General features: G+C 34.6%; 1 protein-coding gene across 2 annotated transcripts; it reads left to right on the top strand.

The window, feature by feature from the left end:
• Window positions 1-1,234: 1,234 nt before the first annotated feature.
• Window positions 1,235-11,163, top strand: mus81 (MUS81 structure-specific endonuclease subunit). 2 transcript variants are annotated; one of them, XM_032582000.1, is made up of 16 exons: window positions 1,235-1,311; window positions 1,558-1,700; window positions 2,296-2,425; window positions 3,398-3,498; window positions 4,358-4,480; window positions 4,555-4,635; window positions 4,714-4,802; window positions 5,837-6,184; window positions 6,297-6,424; window positions 7,547-7,659; window positions 8,531-8,650; window positions 9,326-9,421; window positions 9,994-10,122; window positions 10,200-10,303; window positions 10,658-10,741; window positions 10,871-11,163. In XM_032582000.1, the coding sequence occupies exons 2-16, from the start codon at window positions 1,560-1,562 to the stop codon at window positions 10,935-10,937; spliced, it is 1,854 nt and encodes a 617-aa protein (XP_032437891.1). In that variant the 5' UTR covers window positions 1,235-1,311; window positions 1,558-1,559; the 3' UTR covers window positions 10,938-11,163. The 2 variants fall into 2 exon arrangements, with proteins under 2 accessions (XP_032437891.1, XP_032437890.1); XM_032581999.1 differs by having other exon boundaries at window positions 1,238-1,331.
• The last annotated feature ends 844 nt before the right edge of the window (window positions 11,164-12,007 follow it).

The raw sequence follows: 12,007 nt of genomic DNA, 5'->3' as shown, positions 1-12,007 counted from the left end.
TAGGCTTGGTAAAAGAAACCTGAAAAAAATATTTAGTCTATCAAGAAAAACAGGATTTAATTTGAAAACACTTGCTGTACTTAGCCAAGTTTTAATACAGTAATTACCAGCAGATTTAGGTGCATTAAAATGCCGCGTGTCTTCCCCCTCTTTCCTGTCTGCTACTGTCACAAAAAATACGAGCCACTAGTGCCGCAAAAACTCTTTGGAGACAAAATGGAAAAAAAATATTTTTTTAAGTATTTGTCCTAATTTCTTTAACTTATCCTTGAATTGTGGCCTAGGGCCTGAGGGGCCGCACAAAATCAATCCAGGGTCCGCAAATGGCCCCGAGGCCACATTTTGAGCACCTTTGACCTAAAATAAATAATTCATTCATTAAACTCACATTGAAAAAAATTACAAAAATCCAACCTTTAATATAATTTTATGTATTCAGTGATAGAAAAATAAATTCCGCCTTAAGAAATATAAAAAAAACAAAAACACAAACTGCGACCTGCCCACTCTTATACTGGGTGTGGCCCATTTCTGAGGAAATTGTTGCACTGATTGGGCGTTTGGACAATTTTAAAATGACACATCCTATTGTCCTAAATGCTGGATAAACTCCTGGATTATGGTTCAGTCTATGTTGCATATTCAGCAGCAGGTCATCTTTTTGCAGGTGATTTTTTGTTATTGCACGTTGACATCCTCAGCAGTTGATGATGTAACAAACTCAAATCACTTGATCTGACTGTTGATGTTTAACGTATTAGGTTTTCTTGTCACAGCTTTCTGACAAGTCATAATCACATCTGCTGCATCAGAATTTTATGTTTTCTTGTCTTTGCCATGTTTGAACAGAAGCTAAGACCAACAGACCACATCCTGGTATGCAGGAAGCCGTGAATTAAATTGATTATTGATTAAAAGTTCCCAACAACTCTTCTCAGTTTAATATATTCAATGATAAATCAAAAATAATGCTTGAGCTACGTTTGTTGCCTTTGATTTTATTTTTCGCTGCATATACGTAAGCATATAAGCCATTTTTAGAGTGAGATTATGCAGAATAATAACAAAAATTACAAAAAGACGTAAAAACAAGAACAACAAAACATCATCGCCATAAAAAAGAAAAACCCAGAAGAGTATTTCTTTTAGAAAACATAAACATCTTCGGGTTTTGTCGGCGGTATCAGACCATCCTCACCGCTTGGTGTCGCTGTTTTCCGTTTGCGCGCCACAGCGCCGTGGGTCACGTGACCGACGTCAATAAGGAAGTGCTTCGGTACGTTTGAAAACAAGGCGCCAGCCAGCAGCTTAGTAAGTAAGAAAAGAACACGGTGAGCAACATTAACAGACACAAAACTATCTTATTAGAACTTTTTCTGATAAAACGTATGTTTTTACTGGTATTTACTTCAATAGCTTGTTGTTTCTTTGTGAAAACATTCAGATAAATACTCTAAAATGTTAGCGTAGCTTATTTAAACCGTGTTTCCTCGCTCTGTTCTCGCGTTATTCAGTGAGTTTACCGCTAGTATCCGTGTCCTGTTGGTGTTTCTACAGGGATGCCCGGTTCGGAGCCGGTTCGGTTCGGACGGAAACGCGCCCTGCCGTCCTGTCCGAACCCGTTGTTCTTCCAGTGGCTCACCGAGCTCCGAGACGAGGCGAAGGAGAAAGGCCTGAAGATCCAGTACACCTACCAGAAGGTACCGGGCTCATTAGGGGAAAGTTCTTCCTGTTGGACGTGATTAAGATCCATTTCTCTGGTCTTGTGTCCGTTATTTGCTAGATTTAAGTTAACATTTTTTTAAAGGCAAGACTTTCAGAAATGGTTAATTTTTGCATTACTAACCAAATGTTTGCTTTAAAGGAAAGCAAACAATCAAAAATTGAATGAGTGAATGAAAATATTAGATATAACCTCCATTGTTCCTGTGGAGAAATTCAGCAATACCAGCAGCAAAATGACAGGAAAGCTGAAGCATGTAGCTTAGTAAAAAAGTATAACATTAGAAAAAAATACAGTCCAGTTATTAAAAACTTGATATTCAGAGTTAAAGAAATGTGCAACTGAGTAGGTCAATTTTAAAAAATCAACAAAATGTGCCTGTGTAATTGTGATTGATCAGTGCTACTAGAAAAAAGAGAAATAATATGATGTAATTTCTTTGTCAACCAAAATGAAAACTTTAGATTTATTTAAAAGAATAACTACAAACACAAAGTCTTTTGTAAAACTGCAAGAGATGTTTGCACAGAAATATTTGATTCAAATAACTTTTGTTTGTTGTCTTCTTTCAGGCTATCGACTCTTTAAATAAATATCCACTTCCACTAAAAAACGCTAAAGAGGCAAAAATCCTTAAAAACTTTGGAGACGGAATCTGCAAAATACTGGATGACAAACTGCAGCGACATTACAGACAAAACGGTAAGAAACAGACGGCGAGGGCTGGGTCTGTGGAGGGACGGACAGATGGTTGAACGGATGGAAGGATAGGTGGAGGGATGAATGGTTGGATTCACGGGCCGACGAAAGGAAGACCAAAAGCAGTACGGACTGATTGGAGGATGGTGTATTAGGACTGAAAAGTAAATCTACCAAAAAACGCTGATATTCTTAGATTAATGTCAGAGATTTTCTTGAAAAGATGTGAAAATTTTGGAGTTTGAAAGGTCAAAAATTTGCGAGAAAAGTTAAGAAAACATTTGCCTGAAAAAACTCAATTAAGCTAAGAGCTTTTCTTGAAAAAAACGGAAATTTCTGAGTTTGAAAATTCAAAAATTTGCTAGAAAAAAAAATTAATTTTCAATTAATCTGAAAAAAAAAATTCTAAAAAAAAAACATAAAAATTTCTGAGTTTCAAACGTTTATTTTTGAAACAAACTTTCAAACAAAAGCAAATTTTTGACTTTTTTCTAGAAATTTCTTTTTTGATTAATCTAAAAGTTTTTTGGTGGAAATTTACGTCTCTTTCTAGCTGCAAAGGCCCTAATGCATGATGTCAGATATGATTGACAGATGAATAGATAAATGAATGGATTTGGTAAATAGTTGGCAAAGAGATAAATGGATTTGTAGATTAAAAAGAAAACATAATGTTAAATCATAGCCAAGCTTGCAGGTTTCACTGAGTTCACTGTAGTTAAAAATATTTACGCTCCATCCTCTGTTTCTTCAAACATTAAACATTATCACAGCAAAGAAAAATAATATTTTAAAAAGTATCAGTGTTTAAAACAGGGACATTCTAGCAATATTTTCTAAATATTAACACAGAAACATATAAAAATTTTATAGGAACTGAATAAAAATGTACAAAATGCTATTCTGGTTGAAATGTTTCATCAAATACAAGTGAAGCTCTTGCTTCTCTCTCCTTACTGACTTCTGTACTTTCAGGTCCCAACGCTTCAATACACAGCTTGCCCAAAGGTGCGCCCCCTCCTGGCCGAACATACAACAACAACAACAGCAGTAACACTCTGGCTCCTTCTAGGAAGGTGATTAAAACAACTTTCTTATATTTTGGTTTGTTTATATTTTTACATAAATGGGAAAATAGTGTTCACAGACTGATGAAATATGAAACATTGTGTTAAAGCACACAGAATATTGAACACACAGATAGGAAAACATAATTTACACTGTTTGAAGTATATGGAAGAGGATAAGGGCCACTAAAAAAAACAACTTTTTTCTCAAAGTTGCGACTTTATTCTCAGATTTCTGATATTAATCTGAGAATTCTGACTTTCTTATTTTGTTTGTTTTTTTCTCAGTGGCCCTAATCGTCTCCCATAGGAAATAAAAGCTTTAAATGGGATAAATATTAAATATTGAGGTGCATGTCCTCTGCCGTCCACCAGAGGGCGCCGTGTGACCATTTTCTCTCCTGTCGGCAAATAAATAAATTGAAGCTTAGAAACATTTTTAATCAGCTTTCTGTTGATGCGCATTAAAAGGCGTTTTAGTTATATAAATTAAGATTTTAAATATACTTAAAATATTTAAAGTACTATGTTAAATATTTTTTATTTAAATCCAAAAAATATTTAATAATAAAAATAAAATTTAAATTACGTAATCTAAATATTCAGCTTAAGTATTTAATGTCAAATTAAATATTTAGATATTAAACATTTAATATTAAATTAGTTAATTTAATCAACAATTAAATTAACATATAATTTTAATTAAATATTAAAGTAAATATTTAATTTAAATATTTAATATAATTATATTTAATTTAAATCGTTAAAATAATATTTAAATTAAATATAATGTATATAAAAACACTTATAATGATTATTTAAATGCTATAACTTCAAATTAAGCCATCATGTAATTAATCTGTTAAAGAGGAATGATGCAGGGAAGGTCAGAGGAGAAGATGGAGGAACGAAGAAGAAGAAGAGGGCGTACGTTCCGCTGCAGCGATCTGGAGGATTTGCTGTATTGCTCGCTCTTTACAGACAGCAGCAGGTACCATTCTGTTGTTAAATTAATTTAAAATACTTTGAGCCTGGACCAGTTTTTACTCTTTTATCCACCTGTAGATGCCTGGCAGTAAAGGCTACATGTTTAAGATGGAGCTGCAGTCGGAAGCTCAGCCTCTCTGTGACAAATCGTTTTCTGTGGTGAGTGTTTTCATGAGATCTGCTGCTGCTCCTCCGCCTGTCTCCTCTAAAACTTCCCCTCTTTGTGTTTGTCTGCAGCCCGATCTTGGCAGCAAGTACACCGCCTGGTCCTCAGTCAGCACTCTGATCCAGAAAAACCTGCTCATAAAGACTCACAATCCTGCCAGGTTACTAAACTACATACTAAATGTTCAGTTTGTAGTAAAATTATTCAAAACATTTGGTTTTTACACATTTTGTCACATTAAAACAACAAAGTTCTGCGCATTTCACTGAGCTTTTGAGTAAAAGCTGAAAAGTGTGGCCTGTTTTTATATCTCATGTGGTCATTTTTGCTCATTCCACTTTGCAGAATATCTGAAGCTATGGAAGGACTTTGACTAGGCCATTCCAACACATGAATGTTGGGATGGCCCTGGCAAAATGGCAAATTTAAAGCACTGATGGACAAAATTCATTAAATTAAAAATGGCAAAATTATTAATCTCTTTTCATAAAAAACATTTTTATAAAATCTATACATCATTTAAGATCCAAACATTTTTAAAAAGCTTTGAATTGTGACCTTATTAAAAGAAAAACAGAAAATTCTCAAACTTTTTGGTCATTAATTGTCTCCATTTTGTTGTGTAAAGTTTTATCTGTCTTGACTTGTGGTCAGGGGCCAAATAAAATTATTTAAAGGGCCACAAATGGCCCGCGGCCCACACTTTGGACACCTTCTCAGAAAGTTAGAGGGAAGAGGAGGAAAAAAATTCAAAAAATTATTTTTTTTTACTGTTTTTCAATAATTTTTTAAAATTAAAATATACGTTAAAATAATTAATTTAAAATCTTTTTCTGATGCTCATTTTCTGATTGGCTGTCAGTCAAATTCATCAAATTCATCATGGAAATAGAAAAAGACCAAAGGAACTGTCCCATAAAAACTGAAAATAAAATATGATGTGATTCATATAAAATGTTACATTTTCTTAAAATCTAATGGATGAATTGGGATGAAAAAAAATTATTGTCTGGTAATAAATTCCAACTAAATTCCCAAACTATAAGGCAACATTTATTCTAAATAAATGTAATAATAACTGAATAGTGGATAAAAACACTGTAAAAGTTTCTTTGCATCCTTGGTAGCGACAAACAGACTAGAGTTGGATTCAACATGGCAGCCTGTAGATTTCAGCGTCTCTCTCTGCTGTAGGTATTCTCTGACGGATGAGGGCTTCGCTTTGGCCGAGCGACTTGAATCGGTGGAGAAGGAGAGGAGAAACGTCCCGGTGGAGGAGAGGAGGGGAGCAGCTGGACCGGAGGACGAAGAGGACGACGCCGTGGTTGATCTGACCGCAAGTGATGATGAGGAAGAGGAGGAGCGTGAGAGTCTGCCAGAAAGAGCCAGCGGTGAAACTCAGTCCAGCGGCGATGCCGGCCGGTTGTCTTTACCGGGGAAAACACAGGTTACCATGACGACGAGCAGGAAGCCAAACAGAGACTGTCTCCTACCTGGAACCTACGATGTCGTCCTGTGTGTTGACTTCATTGAGACGACAGGGTGAGAAACATTGTTCTGAAAGTTTGTGCAGCTGAAAGAAAAAAGAAAAGTGATTTTTTTTTTTTGTTTTGTTTTATTACTTATGTTTTTTTTCCCGCCCTGGTTTGTGCAGCGGCAGCCATTACAGGAAGCAGGAGCTCGTCAGAGAGCTGCAGCGGAACGGAGTCGGCTTCGACGTCAGGAAGCTGAACGTCGGAGACTTCCTGTGGGTGGCGCGGGAAAAGGTCGCACCTGTTCCAGGTAACGCACGAAACACCAGAGCAAAAATGAACTCAGAATGCACTTTAAAATTATTTTTACTACATAAAAAATTCAAACTATAGAGCAAAATTTAACAACTCTACTATTTTTTAAGTTACTGTATTAATTTACAATAAAAATAACAATATTTTAATAATAAATAATAATTTGTTGTTATTACACAATATTGATTATTATGCTATAATAGCAATATAAAAACATTTTAATAAAAAATGTATTTAAAAAAAGAATATTTAAAAAGTATTAGCATTTTTTTATAATTGAAAAGTAATTTTTTTAATTCAGTTTTTAATAGAAAAAATATTTAGCTATGTAAATATTGTCATATTTAATATAATTGTATTATATTTATTGTTACTAACAATAAAATAAGTATATGTACTTACTGAATATGGAAAAGCAAATCAAATATAAACAAAAACTAATTCTGGAACGATGTTTGCAATTTTACGTCAGTCACAAGTCGAGCTGGACAATAAATAAAGAGCAAAATACGTCTAATTGAATATTTAATGTATAGAATGAAGCTATAAGCGGTTGGTAGAATCAACCGACTCACTCACTCTTTAGTTACCTAGCAACTCACTCAAGTGGTCGCCTAGCAACAACTTGTTAAGTAGCTGCCGCAGCAGCAGTTTAAAGTTCCCCCACTTCGTCTCATAACTGCTTAAAATAAAAACACAACGGCATGGAGAGAAAACTGGATAAAAATCAAAACCACCAGTTTGGCAGCATTTCAGATATTTAAAACAAACAAAGAAAACAGATCAATAATTATCGATATCGACTGATACAAAACACTTTTATATTGATGAATTTTTCAGCCAAAAGTCGTCCGATTAACTGGTTTGACCTTGAAGCACATGCACTTCCTGAAGCACAGCAAATTATGACTCTAAGAAGATAAATATCTGTCTCTTCAGACTGAAATACTTTAGTTGCAAAAAAAAACCCCAAAATTAATAAAAAATTAAAAATGGTTAATTTCAAAATGTTGACCGTTTTCTAAAAGAATGAATGTCAGTAGTGGATTGTAGGTTATTATTCTCTCTATGCTTCAGTCTTTGTTTAGTGTTGGTTTCTCCTCATCTTCACCTCCAGGTCGGCTGCGAGCGCCTGCAGCCAGAGAGCTCGTCCTGGATTACATCATAGAGAGGAAGAGGATGGACGACCTGTGTGGGAGCATCATCGACGGACGCTTCAGGGAGCAGAAGGTGAGCACAGGAATGTTGTTTCCATCTCTGTTTTTATGTACATTTTAACCCACAAAGAGTCTTTTTTTAAAAATTTGTTTGTTTATTTTTATTGAAACCGAGTTTTTCTGAAAACCGGTAACACTAAAATATGTTTCTCCAAAATAAAATGTTGTTTCTTTTTTTCTTTTCTGTTAAAACTCAAGTTTTATTCTGTTCTTTAGTGTTTTATGAAAACGTTTTAAACTGAGTTTGAACCGTAAAAATGTGGAAAAATCAACTTTTATAGTATTTACATTAGAGATGCAGTGATCCGATATCAATATCTGTATTGGTCCTAGAAAGAAAACCTAGATTGAGTATCGGTGACGATGTGATCCGTAAGGGTGGATCTATTCAGTCTAATTCTATGCTTTAATATTTATTCTTACCTCCACTTTCTGAACCATTTGAAGGAAAGTTTATTTTTACATGCATCTTATTGTTTTGTCAGTTTATTATTTATTTTATATTGGCTGTTTTCCTCCTAATTATCTACTGACTCAACAAATTAAAGTTGTTTCTACATCTTTGACTAAACTATCGGTGTATTTAAATGAGCTGCACTTGTGTAGAGTTATCAAATAAATCTGTATTAATGTATGTTCATGTCTGGATTTTAAAAAAATAAACATTTTAAGTGAATCCAGCTGTTTTTATCCGATCCTAAAACCTCAGATATCAGAAGTGATAAATGTGGATCCATCAACGTTTCCCAAAGAAGTTCAGATATTTTTTTCACACTGCTTGTTTTTGCTCAGCGTCTTTCATAAATAAGCGTCAAGTTAAAGTGAACATGTAATCAAGAATAAATGAGCGTAAACTGTTTTTAAAACTGTGATTTTCTTGTCAGTTTCGGCTGAAGCGGTGCGGTCTTCGTCGGCCCATCTACCTGGTGGAGGGCAGCAGCTCGTCTGCGGCTCACCTGAGTTTACCTGAAGCGACTCTGCAGCAGGCCATCGTCAACACACAGGTGAGACGGAAGAAAGAAACTGAAACTAAATGTTTTCTAGTAACAGATAGTGAATAACAGGGCTTATAAATAGAGTATTAAGTTTTTATTATGTTAGATCTGAACTATATAGAAACAAAAATGACTTGTTTTTATATTATGAACATAAATACAAACTATTTTGCCCATTTTTTATCCATATCTGTCTGAAAAACCCAATGATGACCTATTTTTAGTTTTCTTAAAGAGGAAGCCATGTTTTTATTTAAATTTAATTGATTATTTGAGAATATTTATTGTGCTCAGTGCTTCAAGGTTTCCAAAGCCTTTCAGAGAGAAACTGATTATGGAAATGTTTTTCCCTGAATATTCACTTTGTTTCAGGTCAAACTTATTTAAAATGTTTGTTCAAATCTAGTGACTTTTTTCTATTGTTTTTTTTTTTACTTTTATTACTTTTATGAATGGTAGGAAAATTCAGCTGCAGTAGCCACTGTTCAGCCCGAAGGGGGCAGCACTGAGGCTGTTTTAGCTCAAATATTTACATCAAAGTTGCATGAAAATGTCAGAATTTGCACAGAAACATAAAGATAGAACTGTTAAGAATCAATTTATACACTTTATCTGCAAAAAAAAAGTTAATCTGGGGTCACTCTTTAAGCTTTCTGCTGTTATATTTAAATTTTTTTGTGTTAGGTTCTTGATGGCTTCTTTGTAAAACGAGTCCAGGACGTTCGGGAGTCGGCCGCCTACCTCACAGTCATGACCCGCTACCTGAGCAAACTCTACCAGGTGGGAAACAAACTGATAAAACCTGCTTTCTTCTTCACTTTCAGTTAAACAAGCATCTTTCTGTCTGCTTCACTTCTTTTTGTTTTTAACAAATAGACAAGACAAACAAAAACAAACAATAGAAATATATATAAATGCCATCAGTCTGACAAAGAAGGGCAGTGGCAATGCTAATTTAAGAAGTGGAAATTTAAGATTTGAAATACTGTTGACAAGGTATCAGTTTAGATAATTGATAGATTAATCGATAACTAAAACAATCATTAGTTGCAGCTCTAGATTTCTGCCTTTGTCTGTAGAAATCCAACATTTTAACTACAAATATCTGCATATGAAAGAACCTGAAAGTTCAAAATCTTACTGTCGTCTTTAACTGTGGAGAAAAATAATGAAGCCCTGAATTTATGAGCTGCTTTAAACTCTGTCGTCTTTTTTTGAATGAATTAATTAATTTACGTTTTTAATCCACAGAGGGGAAATTGACATTTCAGAACAAACAATATAAGACATGAATAGACGGGTGCCTGTAAAATAAAGTTTGCTTTTATTTATTTAATTTTTTTAAATCCCAGAACCAAACGCTGGTCTGTCGCTCCAGGGAGCTGGAGGGAGACGTACCGAGCGATGAAGAGGAGAGAGGGAACCCCTCCTGCTCCCTCATTTCTTTTGCAGAGTTCAACCACGGCGCCGTCAAAAACAAGGTGAAACCGTCACATTGTCGACAATCTGAAGAGGAATTTGTCTTGTCTGTAAACTCACACATCCTCTTCCTCTGCAGTGTCAGACGGTGAGGGAAGTGTTTGCCAGGCAGCTGATGCAGATCAGCGGTTTGTCTGGACACAAAGCAGCCGCCATATTGGAGCAGTACGGCACGCCCCACAGGTATGTCAAAACCTTTAAATAACTTCTTAAAGAGACAGCAGAGTATTGGTGTTCAAACATTTTAAACCATTTGAGAATGAATTGGTGAAAAGTGGACCAAAGCGTGAGTAGAGATTGTGTAGAGAAAAATCTGCGAATCAAAAGGGAAGCAAAACCATAGAAGAAGAAAAATGCTCAACTTCCGATAACAGAAACGAATCAAAAATATATAAAACTGACGGTATGGTGACAGTTATGACCAATCAAAAGGCAGATTATTTATTCTTTAGATGAGGATTCAACTGCCTCACTGGTCTGGATTTTGTTCTATTTTATCCTTAATTTGCTGCTGTTCATCTTTTATTTTTCCCTCAGTCTCCTGGCAGCTTATGAAAAGTGTGGAAGTGAATCTGAGAAAGAGAAACTCCTCTCCTGCATTCGATACGGAAAGCTAAAAAGGTTTGCAGTGATTTTTATTTGAAGCTTTCTTTTTTGTTGTGAGACTAAGAGGTGGTTAAAAATGATCCAGACAGAATGCGTAGCGACTAATTTAGGAACATTAAACATGTTTAATAATTTATGTTTCAGAAATCTGGGTCCAGCTCTGAGCAGGACAGTTTATCAGCTGTACTGTACTCCAGGAGCGCTCACATGAGCTCTATAGATCCCAACGATCTGCCTCGGATTTGTCTCCATCATGGCATGTTTTGACTCCCGTCTTTACATGAAGTTACTTAAAGGATGAATATTTACATTTATGTTCATTTTAAAAATGCTGCTCTGTTTTAGTAGGTTTTTAAAACATTAATTTTGTAAACTTGTATAAAGAACTTTAGAAATGTTTCCCAGTATTGCACCAATAAAGTTGATTTTGAAGCATTCTGATGTTTAAATTGTCACTTTTTATCCTTTTTTTTTGCTTTTGTACATCGAGATGTACAAAAGAAGTTCTCACAATCTGTAAATGAATAAGATCATCCCTGAATCTGTAATAGGGTAGAAAGAGAGTAAACGATAAAAATTTCCCCATGTTCAACTTTTTCTCGGCCCAATTCCGATCTGAGCCACTTCGTATCATGTCCTGTAGTTTTTAAAGCATCTGCTGTCTGATTGGTAATGTCCCATTTTATCCGACTTTTACGTTATTGACGTCAGACACCTTTCAGTTTTGCGCCAGAAGAAGTCGGAGGCGGGAAATTCATGTATCTTCCTAAAATAATGGCTTCTTTTTTGCCAAAAGTGATCTTGAATGAATAAATAAATAAATTATTAATAATAATTATCACCTCAATCTTTCCACAATATATTTTAGGAAAAGAAAAAAAAAATCCAATTTAAGCTAAACATCTAAATTGAGTATTGCCACCTGCTGGGTGAATATGGACATTGATTTTACTACTGTCCACTTTAAGTGAACTTTTCTAACCAGATTACTTTTGAGTAAAAAATATATTGCAAATTCTTTATCAAAATAAGACTGTACTCAATGTGTGTATTAATCAATATATCATTAATTATATATAAATATATAAAAAATACTCTTAATTGTTAATAAGCATTTTAATAAATGAATTACAGGTTTACAGATCCAACAGAAACTAGACGTCTCATTTTCTCATAAACTATATGTACAAAAACAGTTGTTGATATATTGATGTAGACCTGTCTTCTTTTTTTCTAAGCAGAAAACCGAACATTTGATTGTTGGTTTTTGTAAAAAGTTTT

The sequence above is a fragment of the Xiphophorus hellerii genome, chromosome 14 (genome assembly GCF_003331165.1).
Source record: "Xiphophorus hellerii strain 12219 chromosome 14, Xiphophorus_hellerii-4.1, whole genome shotgun sequence".
Taxonomy (NCBI): domain Eukaryota; kingdom Metazoa; phylum Chordata; class Actinopteri; order Cyprinodontiformes; family Poeciliidae; genus Xiphophorus; species Xiphophorus hellerii.
This window is presented reverse-complemented; position numbering and strand designations above follow the sequence as displayed.

Excerpts from the sequence above, each read along its gene's own strand:
- mus81 (XM_032582000.1), top strand. The coding sequence starts at position 1,560 with ATGCCCGGTTCGGAGCCGGTTCGGTTCGGACGGAAACGCGCCCTGCCG. Across the intron at positions 2,426-3,397 it reads GCGACATTACAGACAAAACG|GTCCCAACGCTTCAATACAC; the intron begins GTAAGAAACAGA and ends CTGTACTTTCAG. Across the intron at positions 7,660-8,530 it reads GACGCTTCAGGGAGCAGAAG|TTTCGGCTGAAGCGGTGCGG; the intron begins GTGAGCACAGGA and ends TTTTCTTGTCAG.